The sequence below is a fragment of the Coloeus monedula genome (assembly GCF_965178545.1).
Source record: "Coloeus monedula genome assembly, chromosome: 20".
Taxonomy (NCBI): domain Eukaryota; kingdom Metazoa; phylum Chordata; class Aves; order Passeriformes; family Corvidae; genus Coloeus; species Coloeus monedula.
Window position 1 is genome coordinate 5244610 of NC_138800.1, and position 18945 is coordinate 5263554.

The 18945-nt window shown below is 55.4% G+C and overlaps 1 protein-coding gene across 1 annotated transcript; it reads left to right on the plus strand.

Moving 5' to 3' along the window:
* Positions 1 to 3913: 3913 nt before the first annotated feature.
* On the plus strand, positions 3914 to 18420 carry MMP28 (matrix metallopeptidase 28; the record flags this gene model as incomplete). The annotated part of the gene is made up of 8 exons (XM_082294887.1): positions 3914 to 4213; positions 11564 to 11643; positions 12328 to 12491; positions 14961 to 15182; positions 15526 to 15771; positions 16168 to 16317; positions 16766 to 16933; positions 18026 to 18420. The coding sequence occupies 8 exons, from the start codon at positions 3914 to 3916 to the stop codon at positions 18418 to 18420; spliced, it is 1725 nt and encodes a 574-aa protein (XP_082151013.1).
* Positions 18421 to 18945: the final 525 nt, after the last annotated feature.

The following is an 18945-nucleotide window of genomic DNA, read 5'->3' on the forward strand; positions in this document are numbered from 1 at the left end:
GAGAAACTGTACTGTAAAACTGTTTTACTGTACAAGTAGAACAGCTGGTGGGTTGTTTTGCTTGCCTTTGGTGCAGTGAGAGTTAAAGTAGCTCAGAGAGGCCTGGGAAGTTCTGTAAAAAATATAAACCCAGATGATGGCTTAACTATGTCATTGCCCAACAAATGCTTCTGCCAAGTCCTTTGGTCCTGCAGTTTTTCTCCATAGCTGCCTAAAGTTTGCCAGGACAAGTTTTAATTGAGGTTAATAGGAAAGTAAAAAGCTTTAAATATTTAGTATATTGAGGATGGAATTGATTTTAGTTCTTCCCAGTGCTGTGTCAGAATTTGGTAGGACTTCTGTAATAAAATTCCAGATTAAGGGAAAGGACAGTAGATCTGTCCTGTCAGGAGGTGGGAAGCCAGGAGAATTTATCCCAGCAGAGTTTGGGTTGTTTGGGGTGTTCTCAGCATAGCTGGGAGCAGCTCTGCTCTGCTGCCTTCATCCCTGTTTATGCTCCATCCTCCAATAATACATTTTCTTCGTGGTGAGAGTTTCGTTTTGAAAATCAGTTCTGTGTGGAATGCTGGTGGTTTATTTATAAAAACGGGTCTAGCACTTGCCAAGCTCAACAAGGACTTGCTGGAGAAAAGAGAGATGCCAATGCAGGAGTGGCATGTGATCCTTACAGAGCTGAAATGCCACTCCTCTATAAAATAATAGCTAAACGTTTTCAGAGACACAAATAGTTTCCATGCCGGCCCTCTGCAGCCAGACCCACCTCACCCTGAGAAAAAATGCAACTTTAAGTTGCTCAAATACCATAAGTCCTAAAGAGAGATATGGGGGCAGTGACTGAAGCCAGACTCTCAAGTCTCCAGGGGTTTGAGGCCAGGGTCCAGCCAGTGCTGCTTTGCCTAATCTAGAACTGATAATTCCCATTTCCAGGGTAACAGAGCCCGTATGACGATGTCCCAGTAGATGATGTTGCTAATGCTGCTGTAGCAGTTGCTTGTAATAAAACACAACTGTCGGAATGCACCCAAAACTGCTTAAAACTCCACTTTTCATACCGAGGTGATGATGTTTGCTGGAACTCAGGTACCACCCTGATCCTAGAAAGAGATGCACGGTTTTGGCTGTTAGCTGAGCAAATACCAGGGAGATTCAAACTGCTCCAACACATCGGTGTGTTCATGGGAGGGCTCACCAGCTGGATGCAGCTTCTTGACCTCAATGACTTCCAGGAACTCCACACACAAAAGGTAAAGCCAAGGGAAGTCTTTGCAGACTTTGCATTTTCTCTTTAACACCCTTCTAAGTGTCTGTTCCTGGCTCTGTTTGAGACAGGACACGGGCCAAGACAGACTTTCTAACACATTTTAAGGACACAGGAAAGTCCCTTGACCTGTGAGAACTTGCTGTGCACAATGAAGTACCCAGAAAACAGTGTCTGAGCAGAAAAGCTTCACCATTGTGACAGCCCAAGGAACGTTAAGCTGCTCATGCCTTGGTAAAGAATTTGACTCTTGCAGGCTGGAGTTAGGAGGGAAAGCTGTGACAGTGCCCCTCTGATCTGATGCGAAGTCCTGGCTCTGGCCACCTTCCAGCAGCTGGATAAGGATTTTGGACATTTCCTGAGCACCCACTGAGCCATCCTGCTGCTGTGCAGCAGCAAACATCTGAAGAATGGCTGTTTTTGAGAGGGGGAAAGGGAACAACTTGAACCTGTTCTCAGTGCAGAGCATGAAAGGTTTTTAATGGTAAGTTCTCATGCATCACCTCCATCTTGGGTAGGAACTGCCACACAGGAGTAATGGGCTTGCTATTTGCTTATCAGTTATGATAAACACTCAGAGCTGCTCTGAGAAAGCTCACGTCACAAGAGCTGTTTCATAATGTTGGTTTAGGAACTCTTGGATCTCACCTCAGACAGGGATCCACTGGTGCTTCAGCTCTTCTCTCTGCAATGCTCAGCTGCTCTTGCTGTGCCCCTATGGACAAACCAGCCTCTCCCATTCCAGACTCCACACCTGTGGTCATGGCATTTAGATCTCTGTGGTGTTCACAGGTCAATATGCAAATGGTATTAAATTAGGAACACTCTGGATCTCCAAGCTGGGAGGTGTCTTAAGAACGAGTTTGGAAGTCAATCTCACTGAGTGCCCTGAGATCTTTTGAGTTAAGCTCAAGGGAGAAGGGGTTTTCTCTAGAAACCCAAGGAATCAGGAATGATTAGGCAACCGCAGCTTGTATGGATCTATTTATCATGCTCTTTGTGAATGTTTTACTAAAATCTTTGTTGGTTCTCTGCCACAGGCTTGACTTGTCAGGTTTCAGCTTTGGGCTAGAAGTTACGAGGATTGAAACTTCTTTTTTTTCCCCATTTCTGAGCTTTCACCTAATGCGGCAAAAGCCGGAAGTCTGTTCACCTTTCCGTGAGATAGTATTTCTGTTCCTGATACTGCTCTGATTACAGCAGCTGGATAAACATCTTTATACTCCCAGCCAAAAGTCTGCAGAGAGCTGTGATTTGGCATCCCCAAGGCTGGGCTGAATTCTTCTCCATCTGAATGCCAAAACCCCTGAGGACTAAGGCAGCAGCCCCGGGAAATGCCCGGTCGGAAAGCTGGCGGCTCCGGGGGCTGCAGGTGCCCTCCCAGTCGCTTCCCCACATTACAATGAGCAGAGGAGGGAGTTTCCTGCTCCTTCTGGAGCCCAGCCAGTCACTTTCTCATCATCCATATTCTTAAGTGGAAGAGCAGATGGATCAGTTGCTTCCTAGATACGACGCAAACACGGATGCGTTTGCAGACAGAGCTGCTCTTGTTTTGAAAGGAAGCGTGAGGCTGACCTGCGTGAGGAGCGGCCATCCCTTGGCTCTCCCTCCTCCCAGGGCCGAGTGAATACTCGGGAATTCTTTATAAATTCTTTATTCCAAGGGGAATCCCTCACACCATCCCTCTGTCTGTGCCAGCTGCCCACCGTGCTCTCCAGCAGTTCCTCAGTCAGTTCTTACTGGCCCAGCCACAAAACCTTTATTTCTCCCATGTTTTTTTAATTTGTAGCTCAGTGATTTCCCTATTTTTCCATGTTATGTGGATCCCTTTTTCGCTCTTTCAAATCCCGCTTCCCTTCCCTACATCCCTGTCCAGCTGTAAGGCAAAGTGTCACAGGATCCCTGCAGCTCTCTTCAAGCTGCACTCAACAGATGCTTCTGTAACTTCATGTTTTGGCATGATTAAGAAGTGGAGGAAGGAGCCTGGGAGCTTTAAAAGAGGTGTGGGGTTGAAGCTGGCGTGAAAACAAAAGCAGATACAAGTCACATCCTATTTTTTTCCCCTTGAACCAAAGCAGAATCAAAACATCCTTTTGCTTTAGTCAAATTAAAACAAAATAGTCAAACAAAATACTGCTGTGAGTAAACAGAGCTGTTGACTTGTCACTGGAACCCGCAAGATAATCAGCTGTGTGTGAGCTGCAGGAGAGCTGTGACACTGACACGGGTGCAGTGTGTCACCTTGGATGGCAAACGGCCCCTCCTTGCCCACGGGTCCCCATGTCCCGTGCCTGGGAGGGAAATTTAAGCATAAAGCATGTAAACCACAACCCCGAGTGTGTGGTTATTATGTGAAGCTTGAGAAAACACTGGTCTAACGTGTAGATTTTGCCAGACCCCTGAAGAGGGGCTGCATTGCTGGCCCAGCCTTCTGTGTTGGTGAGCTCGTGGCAAGTGCTGGCCCACAGGGACCCCCGGCCTCCAAACCCTGCATCCGTGTGTGCTGGGCCGTGGATGAACACAGGTTTAGGAAAAGCTGGAATTGCTTTCTCCTCTTTTCCACAGCTTCAAACCGGGCAGAGCCACTGTCCGAGCTAGCGGGAGGAGCAGCCCGGAGAGACGCACCGGCAGCGGGATGCTCCCGGGGGACGGGGCATGCACGGGATCATTCCCCCGGTGGCGGCCCCTGGCTGGGTGACACGGGGGGGTTCCCAGAGCAGGGACAGCCCCCGCCGCTCGGTGCTGCTGGCGGAGCCCGGCCCTCGGCCGGGGCTGGGGCTGGGGCCGCCCCCGGGGCCGGGGCGGGGAGAGGCGGCTGGGGCGGTGGCGCCCGGCGCCGAGCGGAGCGGCGGGAGCGGAGCCGGGATGGCAGGACCGCTGCGGGCCGCCCTGGCGCTGGGGCTGCTGGCGGCCGCTCGGCCCGCACCGGCCGCGGGGCAGCGGCGCCAGGCAGAGGTAGGACCGGCACCGGCACCGGCACCGGCACCGGCGGGGCGGGAGCGCGTCCTGGGTGTGCGTCCCCCGCGTGTGCGCGTGTCCCCGTGCCCATAGGTGTGCCCGTGCCCCGGCTGTGCGTGTCCCTGGTGCGCCCGTGTCCCTGGTGCGCCCGTGTCCCCGTGCCCGTGCCCCGGCTGTGCGTGTCCCCACTGAGTCCATGCCATAGGTGTGCCCATGCTCTAGATGCGACTGTCCCTGCTGTGCCCATGCCATAGGTGTGCCCGCGTCCTGCCAGGTGTGCGCATGTCCCTGTGTGCCTGTGCTACAGGTGTGTCCATGCCCCGGGTGTCACTGTGTCCCTGGTGTGCCTGTGCCGTAGGTACGAATGTGTCCCCAGCCTACATCCCCACCCCAGGTGAGTGCCTATGGGCTCCTGATGCCTGTGCATCCACGTGTGTGCCCTGGGTACATGCAGAGTGTGGGGCTGTGCCATAGGGTTGTGTTGGAATGCCGGGGTGTGTGGCCACGTGTGCCGTGTGGAGCTGTGGCGGAGAATCACAGACTGGTTTGGGTTAGAGTGGACCTTAAAGCTCATCCCATTCCTGCCGTGGGCAGGGACACCTTCCACTATCCCAGGTTGCTCCAAGCCCCATCCAACCTGCCCCGGGGATGGGGCAGCCACAGCTTCTCAGGGTGAGCTCTGCCAGGGCCTCCCCAACCTCCCAGGGAAGAATTCCTTCCCAATATCTAATCTAAGTCTGCCCTGCTTCAGCTTAAAGCCATTCCCCCTTGTCCTATCTCTCCTTGCCCTTGTCCAAAGTCCCTCTGTCTCTCCTGTAGCCCCTTTAGACACTGGATGGGGCTCTGTGTGTCCCTGGAGCCTTCTCTCATCCAGGATGAACAACCCCAGCTCTCAGCCTTTGTCCAGGTGTCCCCACAGGTGATGTGCACCTGCAAGCCCATCCTGCCACACAGCTCCAAGGACAGAACTCATTTACGAGGAAACCTTTTAATCTCCCAGCGTATCAGGAGGGGACAAAAGCCAGTCCTTCCCCTGCCTGCCTCTCCCCAGGGCTGTCCCTATCACCTCTGTTTGGATTTCTTCTGTTTGTCCTGCTGTCATTGTCACCCCGTGCCACCGTGCGTTCCTGTTTGTTTTGGGAGGGCAAGGTATGAGATTTGGCTGGTGAACAAAGGTTCGTGTTGGGAATTTTTTCTTGTTTAGGCCTCCATCCAGTGTACATTTGCACAGATGCTTAATTTTCAACCCCAGCCAGCAACTCCTGGTGAATTAATTGGGATTTTGAACACATGTTCTAGGAGGAAAAGGGCACAGGAATGCTCAGAGGCTTGTTTTGATATGCAGGCTTCTTCTGCTGGGAGATGCTGCTTCAGAGAGGTTGTTAATAGGTGTGCTTATCCCACTGTGCACAAACCTCAGCCCAGCCCCTCCTGCCACCTGGAGAAAATAAATCTGCAAAGATTTTAATGCTCAGAAATCAATAATTCAAAATTCACTTTAAAAGGAAACCAGCTGATTAGGAACAACTGGATTAAAAGGTCCAAGCTGCCTTTTCATCCCTCACTGGTGACTTCTGAGTTCTTTTCCTCTGAAGCCTCAGAGCAGATCCCAGGATTGTGGCAAATCCCAGGTGAGGAGTGCTGGAGAAATGACTTTCCTGTCTCCCTGCCTCAGTTTCCCCAAGGGGATGTGCTGTGCTGGCCAGGGGCTTTGGGACGACACACACAATGGAAATGCAGAGACTGGGGCGTGGAACTTGTCTAAATAAACTGAGCAGTTAATTTTCTTTTAGGAGGAAGCTGAAATTCTCACATAACATCAAATAGTTCTGGTGACTTGTGGCTTTCAGAGCACTTCCAGGCTTTGCTTCTAAAGCTTTGTTTTAAAAATTCTTTTTAAAAAGCCTCGGTTAGCAACAATAGGTTGTGTAAACTTAGATGCACAAGACTGCAAAAATGTCCAGTTGTGTGCTTTTCCTGGCTGGTGCCCATGCTTTCACTGCATCCATATCAATTGAAGTTAAAAAAACATTTTAAAAAATAAGGAAAATTCGAAAATTTAATTTGAAACATCTGTATGTGAAATCGTCTTATCATCTACAGATAAGAGAGGGCTCGATGTGAGCGCAGTGTTTCGCAGAGCTGGTGTCTGGCTCAGAGAGCAGCTGGGGGTGTGGTAATGCCCGAGATTCCCAGATCCCGGGGGAATCGTGGAAAATACAGGGAGCATTGTGAGATCTCAGCCCGTGTTGGGAGTGAGGAGCACGGTGAGGTGCTGGTGGAGCCAAGGACAAAGGACAATGAAGTCCCTGCAGAGGTTTGTGTGAGAAGCTCCAGGTCTGCTGCGGTGGGAAGAAAATCTGGGGAAAAATTTGAGAAAAGCAGGAAATGGGAACAGAGGGCTGGACTAAGGGACTGAATAATTCTCATTTTGGATTTTTCTTCCAATTTTTTCCCCCTGTCCTGCCCTCCTCCTTCCCACCTTGCAGTGTCTTAGGCACTCTAACTATTCTCCCCCTTATCAAACCAGGATCTCACATTGAGGGCTCTGGGCTGTGTTTGTGCTGGGAAGTGCTCCAGTGCCCGGCTGAGCTGCTTTAGGGAGCAGCTGGGACTCAGGATGCTGAGCACAGCTGGATGGAGGGAGGGTCCCGGGTACCACGCACACACGGCTGGGGCTCGGAGATCAGCTGGGGCACAGAGCACCCCACATTTCCCTTCTGAAATAAGGCGAAGAAATTCTCCTTCCTGTGAAAAAAGTCCTACTGTTCAGCACGGCGATGGAAGGAGAGGGGGAGAGGAGCAGGAATTACCCCCGTGAGGCACCGCCGGGCTCTGCAGCATCCATGAGATCGCGTCTCGGAGCCGCTGCCGCCGGCGCGGATGTGGCGAGTGGCTCCGAGTCACCCGGCAATCCCCCGGTGTGATTTACAGCCCCGTGAGTCACCGCAGCACCAACAGCCCGCCTTTCTTCCTGCTTCTCCCCAAAACAATCCCCGCTTGTTAGGGCAAGTATCGCCCGCCGGGCCAGGGGCCGCGGCCGCCCGCAGCGGGGACCGTCGCCTTCCCCCGGCTCCCTCCCCGGTGGAGGGCAAGGCTCGTTTCCTTTCTCTCCTTAGACACGAAAACACAACCAGTCTGCGTGACCGAACTGGTTTGTCAGCCGCTCTGGTATTCGCAGGGGAAGGTTTGACCAAGCCCAGTGTTTTTGCCTGTTTTCCCCAAGTGCTTTGGATCGCGTTGAGGAGTTTTGGTGCTGCAGCCCATCGGGGTGTGGGGTTTTTGGGGTGCCGGGGCAAAGCTGCCAGCTGGTTCCCAATGAGTTATCACAGAATCTTGGAATGGTTTGGGTTGGAAGGGACCTTAAAACCCATCTCATTCAACCCCCTGCCACGGGCAGGGGCAACTTCCACTGGACCAGGTTGCTGCAAGCCACATCCAAATGGTTGGTGAAACCAGGAGGGGTTTTAGTTAGGCCCGGCTTGCTGCTTCTCAGCTTCAAAAGATCGAGTGTGAAAATAAAAGGAGTTTAGAAGACCCCCAACTCTGCTTCTTCAGTGGCAAGTGGATTACTTGCTGCTAAAGCAGATTTTTAGGAGTGGTAGGTGGGAGAAGAGATTCCTTCAGGACTGGATTAGACACAGCAGGGGAACATCACAGGGGCCTGGGGCTTTAACCACCCTCCATCAGCAGTGCAGAGAATCAGCTGAGGTTTCGCTGCCTTTCCAGCAGGAGGACAACCAGGCTCTGTGCTCGCTAATGCCCCTTCTCATGTGTCTCCCTGTGTCTATAGATAGAATATTTATAGAGATACCTGTACACACACAAACAAAAGCGGCGCGAGGCTTCTGCCTGAGGCTTTGCAGGGATGAGCGGAAGCAAATGAGCGTTTTTAATTGCTGTGACATCTTCTGGAGGCAGCTCGCAGGCAGCAGCGACCCGGTGGGCAGGAGGAGCCGCTGCTCCTTCTGTGACCACGCCAAAACACGCCCTGGGGCCAGCTCTCCTTGTGTCTGTGTGGAGGAAACTGAGGATGAAAAGCAGGAGCCACTCTGTCAGTCTTGGTGGTGAGATGATGTGGGATGAGCCTAGGGCTACTGGAACCAGGGTTTAGGATCTACCTGGGCTGTCTTATGATTTAAAACAAAAGACTTTGAATGGCAGCTTGTGGTGGCGTCCTCAGTAACCACGACACAATGCACTGCCCACCCTTCGGCAGGATGGGATCGCTTCCCTGCGCTGCCGGGGGATGGAGGGGACAGATGGGGTTTGTACCCGGCAGAGCAGAGGGACCACGGGCAGCAGGAGCCCAGTGTGAGGCTTCTCCAGTACTTAGCGGGTGGAAAGGAGCCAGAACTGGAGTGTCTGGAGGGGAGAGCCGGCAGGACCGGAGCCTGCTGTCTCGGCACTCTCGTTATCCCGGTTTCCAGGCAGGGAGAGTTAATTGTATTTGCCGCTGGCTGTCTTCCACCCGGGATGTCTGTGATCGAGGGCAAGGTGTTTCCTTGGCTTTAGCCAAAGCAGAGATGATTTCCAGGGTTGTAACAGGCTCCACATCAGAGCCCTGAGGTGGGAAGAGCCCCTCTGTCTCCCCCACACTGTCCTCCTGCTGTCCCTGCTGCAGCCCCAGAGGCTTCTCTGCCCCAGCACGGGCAGCCAGATCTGTCCTCCGCTCCCTCCCTCATGCACAGGGGGAGCTGGGCATATTTCATAGTAATGTTTCTCTTGGTTTCCTGCTGTTTTTCTTTTCCCATTGTATGGAAAAGAGCATTTCCCCGTCTGGGGCAGGAGGGAGAGGGTTTTCCCAGCATGGCCAGGCTTTGCATTGCAGCCTCTGGAGAGGTTTCATGGGCTGGTGCCAGAGCCTGGCTGGGCTCCAGGGGGGTTGTGCAGCGCTGGGGGAGCCTTGAGCACTGGTTTGGGCACAGGACCCTGTGGCATGGGGCTCTTGGGTTCTCCTGGACTCCAAAAACTCCCTGGATTTGTATGCTCTGAGCTCTGATAAATACCTGATGGAGTGGGGAGTCAGCACATCCCGCTCCTGCAGCTCTGTGTTCCCAGGACCACCATCACCCTTAGCTGACAGTAGCTGTGTCTAGAAAATATAATAAAATTTCTCCTGATGGTTTTGCAGCCAGAGTGGGTGCCTGTGTGTGAGAACCTCGATGTGGCACAGGCCAGAAACCACAGGGAAAATGCTGCTTTGTTGGGACTTGCAAAGCTGCAGGAATGATAAAGCCAGTGGCCTCCGTGCCTTCTGGTGCTGCTCAAGAGCAGCAGATGGAACAGGGGTTGCTTTTTTCACAGTGCACCTTGATGTGTCCAGATGGAATTTTAAGCCTTAATGAGATCATGGTGAGGAAAAACCATTTTCATGCTTTAAGGACGGGGTTGTGTTGGGTTACAGGCAAGGAAACAGCTTCAGGTTGTGCTGAGTGAATGCAAAATTGTGTTAGAAAAGGTTCAGACCATGGTGTGAGACCCAGGACTTTCCATTCAGGTGTTCTGAGCTCACATTTGTCTGCAGTGATGTCACCACTGGGATCTTCACCCTGCACCCTTACATGTAACTGGTAATTTCGTACTTTGGGAGAACTTTATAAAAATACAACTGCAGAGAAAGTGGGCCAGATTCCTTCTCCTCTCCAGCCTGCTCTCAGAGGGCTCCAAGCCACCCATCCCCAGTATGCTCCTCCATCCTTGCATGCTCATCCCGAGTTGCTGCTGGATTTTGCCTCCTGGTACCCACCTAAAGGTGGGGTTATCCCGGTGTGGCTGGGGGACAGCAAGTCCAGGCTGGATGGCCCATCCCTGGGCATCCCTGTGCCTTCTCCTGACAAACAAGCCAATGCTCTCCCTGCCAGTGCAGCACTTGCCTGATTTATCCTGACTCGCTGGACCAGTGTGAGGTGTCTGGGTGACTCTGGCCACGCTCGGGCTCTTGCTGCTGCAGCCTAGTGCTGCTGGAACGAGCTACTGGTGCCTCCAGCTGAGACAGGCAGCTTTGGTGGGAAAAACAGCCAAATTCTTTGTGTGGAGCTGGGTGCAGAGCGTGTCCAGGCAGGAATCTGTGCTGGTCCTCAGCCGGAGGGAGATGCTCCAGGTAGAAGGGGCGTAAAGGAGGAGATGAAACCGGAGGAGATGAGGTCTGCAGAGCACACGTGGGCGGGCCTGCCCTGCCCGCGGGGAGGTGGCAGCACGGGGCTGACGTGTTTGGGATGACGGGAAGGTGATTGTTGATGGCAAGCAGAAGGTTTGGGCAGGAGGAGGAGAGGTAGAGGCCCTGGCACACCTCGGGACTGCCACATCCACAAACCATTCCTGCTCCTTGCCAGGTGGCAAGGCCCAGGAACGGCTGCTTCCTCCTCTGCAGGGACATTAAGGGGAACTGGGTCACCCACAGTCAGGAGCAGCGCTGAGTGGAGGTCAGCACTCCAAACCCCTCCTTTTCCCGGCCCCGAGACGAGCACGGAGGGAAACAGCTTTAAAAACACCCGGTTCCCCAGAGGGCACCAGCCGTGCTATCTGGGTCAGCCCGTGGCATTCCCGGCGCTCAGCCCACCTCTCCTTAGGGATGCGGGGAAAGGAAGCCGCTGCTTTCACTTTTTAATTCTGATTTTTATCCATTGCTGTAACCGCGGCTCTGCTGCACTAACAGGATGCTGGGCAGCTTGTTTGTCTCCCGCAGACATCACTGGCGGCGGGGCAGGCGGGCGTGGAGCATTCCTGTGACCCCGGCTATTAACTCCTCCAAAAGCTGCGGAGCAGCCCGAGCCGTTTATTTTCTTTAACATTCGATTTAAGTGCTGGAGCAAGTTCAGAGAGAGACAATCTCCGTCCGTGTCAATGGCCGATAAGAAGAAGAATGGTTTGGCAAAGCAAATTGCCCCCGGAGCGTCCCCACTTTGCAGCAGCACATCCTGCGTGGGAATGGGGCGAGGCTGCAGCCTGACCCCATCTCACCCCGCCCTACAGACGGCCACAGCACTCTGGGCTTTGTTTGAATCGCTGTGTTGAGCCGGGGCGATTAGAGCTGTGGGTTTGGTCGCCTCTGGCTGCGGATGACACGGCAGCAGCGTGTTTTGGTCTCTCGGCAGCAGCGTTTCCTCCTAGCCCTCCATCGTGTCGTGGCCAAACACCCCAAGAGCCATCAAAAATAATGGGGAGGAGACACACAGGAGCCTGTCCGGGCACAGGAGGTGCGGCTGCTTGAGGTGCAGAGCTCTCAGGAAGAAACTAAGTGGGCATTTTGGGTTTGCGGCACTGTTTGCCATCGCATCTCCTTTTTCCCCCTTTCCCAATCCAACGCGTGCTCTGAGCTGCACCTTTCCCATTTTTTTCTTGCAGCTCTTCCTGGAGAAATACGGCTACTTTAGCGAGCAGGGGGCCGGCACGCACAGCCCCGCCGAGTTCACCGAGGCGCTGAGGTAGGAGCCTTTTATTCAACACTGCAGGCAAAACTCAGCAGCTCCGGCTGCAGGGGTGCTGCCAGCACTCCGAGGGGATTTTTGCAGCCAGAGGGGTCTTTCCGCAGCTGCAGGCTCTCTCTCTCACGGTCTGATGCTAAAGCACAGCCAGTCCTTTTTGGAACGGCGGGTCCGTGCCCGGCTCCCGCAGCTGGATGCCGGCTGCTGGCACGCGGCTCTCGCTGTTTTATTTGCCTTTTATGGCCCGGTGCTAGCCTTGCAATAAAATCTGAGCGGAGGCCGAGCTTGGGGACGGCTGGGAGATGTCAGGGGGGGCAAATCGCCAGCGCCTGCCTGGACTTCTCCTAGGGACATCACCTCAGCTCTGAGAGCATCCCAGGCCTGACCTCGCGCAAAGCTAAATGCAAAATTAAAGGCAAAGTCACATAACTGGGGTTAAAAACTGGAAAAGGCGTTTTTAGGCTCCCTTATTTACTTCTGCCCTGCTAGGAGGTGAGTTACAGGTCAGCTGTGGCTGCAGAGCCAAATCCTTCTTGCTTTACCGACTGGTTGAAGTTCTGATGCTAGAGTGTGAAGCTTGTGGGGTGAAAATCCTGGCTCAGGCCAAACCCCGGCACAAACATAACCAAACCCCTCCACGGGGGGGTCTGGATGTGGGTGCTGATATCTCCCTTCCTTTCCCAGGGATTTCCAGCGGGTGACCCACCTCCCGCTCAGCGGGGTGCTGGATGCCCCCACCCTCCATCAGATGGCTCTGCCGAGGTGCGGCACCGACGACGGGGAGAGCCGCGCTGCCGGGGCACGCCGGGCATCGCCCGCCCGGCGCCGCAGGCGCACGGCACAGCACGGTGAGCACGGGCACCGAGGGTCCCGGTGGGGTTTGGTGTCTGGGATGCTCGTCTCTCCCGTCCGGGACTCGTGGGGAAGCTGCTGTCCAGGCCAGGACACATTTGCGGGTTATTTTTAATCCTCTTTATTTTTAGTTGTTCTGTGTGGCTTGATGTCAGCAGTGATTAGAGATGCGACTCCCACTCGTGGGGGAATTCGGCTCTCTAGGGTGGCTTTACTGGGACATCTCCCAGGGAGCACTCAAGTCACCATGGCCCCACACGCAGCTGTGCTGGCATGATCTAGAGGGCAGCAGCTGGCACACAGTGAAGTTATCTCCAGGTTTTGCTGAGCTTTGGGACTTCTAATGCATATTAGGGACACAGCAGCAGTCACAAAACCTGCCAGCACTTGGCTGCCTGACCCGAGAGTCATTTCACCCATGTTAAGGGGTTTAACTCTGCTCCAAGCATCCTTCTGTGCTCCTGTGTGTCCAGGACTGGGCCTCTTGTCCCCTGTGAGCTCCCTTTGGGCTTGCAGATGAGTAACTGGATTCCTAGAGAGCAGGAGGGCCGGGACCAGCTGTGCTTAGGACATGGGAAAAATGAAGGCGAGATTAAGAAAAGACCCTGTGCTGTGTCAGGCTGTCTGTGCATCTGGCAGGGCTGGTGATGGACGGCCCCAGGAGGGCCCTGTCATCCCCCTCCAGCCTCTGGATTTCTTTCCAAAGCCCCAACATGCAGCCTGTCCCTTGCAGGAGCCATCCTGTGCCTAGGACAGGCAGGCAGTGAGGCAGAGCAGGAAGGAAGGAAGGACAGGACATACAGCAGGAGATGGGCAAACAGAAGCAACCAGTGCCCTGCAGCTCACGGGGTTCATTTTTGGGGATCACAATCCATAGATGGGTGGCAAGAGAAGCCCAATGGCTCGAGGAAAGGGCAGGAAAGGGCTCTGTGCGGTGCTGGTTGTTTCTCTGATGCCACAGGCAGCGGGGATGGGAGCAGCATCACATCGGTACCTGCAGGCTGGACAGGACGCAGGGGTGCCTGCAGGGCTGCTGGCACTGGCCAGGAAGGCTGGAGGCTTTGTCTGTTTATCCTGCTTGGAGCAGGAAACCCTGGCAGCTGAGCCAACAAAGTGCTGTGTTATCCACCCTTCTCCCAGTGGGATCTTCCCTGGGCAGCCTCTGTGTCCATCATCCCGCTGGCTTGGGGCACACTCAGAGCCAGCACGGGGCAAAAGCCAAGCCCTCCTCTTCCCAAGAGCCAGCCACACTTGGCTAAGCCAGCCTTGCCCGTCCTTCTTTGGTGGTAGATGCTCTGCCCCTGTGAAGGGAAGGACGGGATGCCAGGGCTTTGTTTTAGGGCTGCAGCCATCCAGGCAAGTTTTAGCTTTTGTTGTGCAGAGTGGAAGCTCATCTGTGTCCCTTTGGAGCTGGAGGACAAGCAGTGGGAACTGGTTCTGTCCCCAGGAGTGTGACCAGTTAGCCCAGAGTCTCCCCAGCCACAGGCTGCTCAAAAGTGGGGGAGAAGGAGGCAGAGCTGGGGTGGGAGGTCTGCCAGGTTTGCCGGGAGGCTCGGCTCAGAGCCAGAGCAGCGAGCCCCAGCGTGCTGCCGGCTCGGTTCCCCCTGTTTTCCTGCACATCTGGAGCAGAGGCAGATGCTGGAGGTCTGTCGCCACTCCCACGCCTCAGCACCAGCTCTGGCACCCACATCCCCCTAGGGCCCCACGGCTTTTTTCCTGCTCCCAGATGCCTCCAGATAAATGCAATCCCAGGGCTCTGGGGTCCCACAGCTGCCAAGGGGTGCTGGAGGAGGTGGAGGAGGAGGTGGAGGAGGAGGAGGGGGCTGTGATGCTGCTCAGTGACTGTGTGAACTCTCATCTTTGTACTCCTGTGTTGTAGGAGGATTGGGAGCTTAGGGGGAGTCACAAGGCTTGTCCCCTTCATCCTTGTCCCCATCTGTCCTGGTGGTATCCAGGCTCTGTCTCCCCTGAAAGCTTTTAAGAAAGCCTTAGGCACTGAGGTGTGGTGGCCTCAAGGTGCTGCTGAGAGCCCTTCCCACTCCTTTGCCTTTGTCCCACCTTTTCAGAGGTGGCTTTGATTCCTCTCCCTGAAATCCAGCCCTCGGACTGCATCTTCTGGACTTGAAGCTGGCATCAGGCAGGAGATCTTCCAGCACAGATCCATGCTGGATTTGGCTCTGGAGAGGATGGTGAGCCAAGGGTGGAGTTCAAACTGAGTGTCCCAGCTTGTCTCCTCAGAGAGGTTTCAGGGTTTGGTTGCAACTCCAGCCCTGGGTGGGCTCTAGTGGTGTGGCAGAAGGATTTAATCATGGTGCTGCAGCTGCTGGTGGCACACCTGCCTTGACTTCCAGCTTTGGCTTGGGAAAACCACGACATTTCCAGGAAGTTTCCCTCCACTCAGGCAGCCCCTGGGTGGAAGGACAAGTCCAAGTGGCCGTTGGCACGCTGAGCTTGCCCTGTTGCAGGTGGGCGGTGGTACAAGCGGCACCTGACGTACCGCGTGGTGAACTGGCCGTCCTACCTGCCCCAGCACGAGGTGCGCCTGGCCGTGAGAGCCGCCTTCGAGCTCTGGAGCAACGTGTCCTCCCTGGTGTTCTGGGAGGCGCGGGATGGCCCAGCTGACATCCGCCTGACCTTCTTCCACGGCGACCACAACGATGGACTCAACAACGCCTTCGATGGGCCAGGTGCTGGTCGCTTCCCCCTCGTAAGCTTCTCTTTTACAACGTGGGCTGTTCCCCAGCAGGGAGGAGGGCTGGGCTTGTGATGGGCTGGGCTGGGGGTGATGGAGGCTCTGCTGTCCCTCTAGCCCAGTTTGCATCAGTTTGCTGTCTGATTTGGGGTCCCCCCTCCCAGCTCTGCCAGCAAGGCGGCTGAGATGTTCCTTACAGGCCTTCAAGGAGCCCTCCCCATTTGACAGCACCCTTTAAACGTGGGCTCCTCCAAAAACACCTAAAACTGCACCATTGGGCAAACCAGAGCTGCTTGTGCTCGCTGCTCCACGGTCCCTGATGGTTCTCATGTCCCCAGGAGGTGCCCTGGCTCATGCCTTCTTCCCCCGGCGAGGAGAAGCCCACTTTGACAGCGCCGAGCGCTGGTCCCTGCACAGCGGCAAAGGGCGCAACCTCTTCATCGTGGTGGCCCACGAGGTCGGGCACACGCTGGGGCTGGAGCACTCGCCCGTCAAGAGCGCCCTGATGTCTCCCTACTACAAGAAGCTCAGCAAGGATTTTGTCCTCAGCTGGGATGACATCTTGGCCATCCAGAATTTGTATGGTGAGCCTGGCTTCCCTGAGCATCCCTTGGTTCCTCCAGGGCTGTTCTTTGGGATGGAGAGTGAGCAGTAGGGATGGGAGCAGGTCCCTGAAAGGGGACAGGACTACAATCACGTGGGCCCCATCCCTGTGTGGCTGGGGAGGAAAATGCAGGAGAGGTGGGACAGGTACCAAGTTCTTCAGGACAGGGAAGGTTGGATTTGCTGCCCACTTGTCTGCTGGTGCATGTTTTTTGGGATACCATGGGATTTTTGCCACCATCATACAGAGTGGGATAGGAACCAGACAGTAGGACAAGGAGTGTTTGGAGTTTTGGGATGGTTCCCCAGCCCTGTCTTTTGGGAAAAGTTGTTTCTCTGCTCCTTCTCCGGACTCATCACCCCTTGCCCCATCCCAGGGAAGCCCTCCAAGGGCTTGGCTATCCAGCTCCCAGGAAAGGTCTTCACTCACTTCCAGGACTGGAACACAGACTTTTATGGCAGGGACCAACAGCAGAGGAGCCTCAGCACCTATTACTGCCACTCCTTCTTCGACGCCATAACCGCCGGTGGGTGTTGGCCAGTGTGACCCTCTCCCAAAACGTGCACCCCTACCCCTTGTCCCAGTGCTGCTGCAGCTCCCAGTGGTGGGAAAGGTGGGTGTGACTGGCCCACAGCTCCTGGCACTGACGCCCAGTGGAGCAGTGCACCTTGAGGGCACAGCGATGTGTCAGGAGCAGGGAAAACATCCTAAAACTCAGGCCATGGCAAGGATTAATCACTGCAGGAGCTCAGCTGTGCAAGATAAGCCTTGAGCCGTGGTCACCTTTATCCTGTCAGGGCTGGAGTGGAGGCAATGAATTATGGCAGCTGAGGGGGTGGCTGGAAAGGCAGGAGGAAGCATCCAAACCCTGAGCATCCCCAAAGCACTGCGGGGCTGCACGGGGAGGAGAGGGGAGCTGGGCAGCAGTGGATGAATAAAATTTCTCACCTCAACACCCTCCCTCTGCCTCACAGATGGGGATCACAACCTCTACATCTTCAAGGGCAGCCACTACTGGGTGGTGTCAGCGAGTGGCAACGCCAGCGACCCGCGGCCGCTGCAGCCACGCTGGCCCGGCCTCCCCGCCGGCATCGACGCCTGCACCTGGTCCCAGCTCAGCGGAAAGTTCTACTTCTTCAAAGGTGGGTGAGGCCTGGGCAGGGGATGCCCCGTGGGGCTGCCACTGCTCCTCTCTGTGGGGTGGTTGTCTGGGTCTGACTGGAGCAGCTTCTCCTGTTTGGTCCCCTCCCAGCGCAGAGCTGGGGCACTGCTGTGTCCTGGGTGTGCAAAACCCTGGGCTCGGTGCCTGTCATGGATGAACCACATGGTCCTGGCATCCACATCACCCCCTCGTGCCTCAGTTTCCCCGTCAGGAGGGCAGCACTCACTGTCAAAGCGAACCCAGGTGCAGTGGCAGGTCTTGGGGAGAAAATGCCCCCCAAAACACGAAGTGCAGGGGAGTGTGTGGGGGTTTCCTGGATCCCTGTGTTTTGCCTGGAGGCTGAGCTGTCCTGGGAGCTGGGATACCATCCATGAGCTGCCCCAGGAGCTGGGATTCCATCCATGAGCTGCCCCAGGAGCTGGGATTCCATCCATGAGCTGCCCAGCAGCCAGATGGGGAGAGGAAGGTCAAACCAGGCAGCCTGGCTGCCAGGGTCAGGCCCAGCTTTTAATGGGAACCAGTCGCTGGCTGTTCAGAAAAGGGGCTTTGTTGCTGCAGCTGGGTGAGAGCCAAAGCCCCTCTGCCTCCCCAGCCCTCGCTGCTGCCTCCGTCCCTCCCCAGGGCTGTGCCTTGTGAGCAGAAAGGGGCTTTTGTCTGCCCTGTTGTGGGGACAGGGCGCTGTGGGGACGGCCAAGCCACTGGTCCCCATCGCAATTCCTGCTGCAGCGCTGGTCTTGGATGTCCCAGGCTGGGTTGGATCTGTTTCCGTCTGTCCCATTCGCCGTGCAGGATCAGGGGGAGGTTTGCCAGAAGCAGCATGGGGGTAGCCTTGCTCTGTCCCTGGTGGTCCCTTTCCATGCCTTCAAGCTCCTGAGCTACCATGCCTCAGTTTCCCCCCAGCCTGGTCCTTGGGGCAGCCCTGCAGTGGTTCTGGCTGGGTCACCAGTGGGATGGATGTCACTGACACATCACAAGGCTGGTCCCGTGGCCGAGTCTGTCCACATCTCCTGGAGCTGGTCCTGCCACGGACCCCACAGGGGCGTGCTCTGAGCCCTCCCTGTTCCCCCCCCAGGCGGCCGCTGCTGGCGCTACGAGGGCTCCAAGCTGGAGGCAGGATTTCCCCGAAAATGCAGCGCCCTCGGGCTCCCTCGGCACCCGGACACCGCGCTCTACTTCCAGCAGCTCCGGCGCCTCGTCCTCTTCAAGGGCCCCAAGTACTTCGTGGTGAGCGAGGAGCCCCTGGGCGTGGAGCCCTACTACCCCCGCAGCCTGCGGGACTGGGCAGGGCTGCCCCTGGGCACGGCCGGGGCCGTCCCCCACCGCCACGGCTCCGTCTACTTCTTTCGGGATGACCAGTACTGGGAATTTGACCAGGCTAAGCTGCAAGTGGTGGCCACTGGCAAATGGGCCACGCAGCTCGCCTGGATGGGCTGCTGGGATGCCAACAGTGAGCAGGTCCTTTTCTGAGCACGGCCTGACAGGATGGAAAGGGCGTCTGCACCCCACATCGCTCGCTGCTGCCTGGGTCCCTCTTTATGTGACTCTGGATTCCTGTCTGAGGATGGTTAGGCAGGAACTGGCTGCCCATGGATGGCTGGAGCTGTGGGGTGGTGGAACAGTGCCCCAGCAGAGCTTGGGAGCAGCTGGGACAGGTCCCCCACAGCCAGGTGGGCTGGAGGTTTGGGACACGGTATTTTTTTGAAAAGGCCACAGAAAAAAGGTATCAGCTGTGGAGACTGTGAAGACACCCATTTCTGGCAACTTCCAGGATATTGTTACACATTTTTTTCAAAGCAGGACTGGGGTTTGTTGATGCTTTTTGATATCTTTGTTGTTGCTTGTATCTGTCATTTCCCCTCGATCAGGCAGAGAAGTGTCTCGCTGCTGCTTGCTTTGGGGTTTGGATGGTTTTAAACAACAGACTGAGAATGTTTCATGCTTAAAACTAAAAGACAAGAGACACTCGGACAAAAATTTGGGTCCATGTGGAGC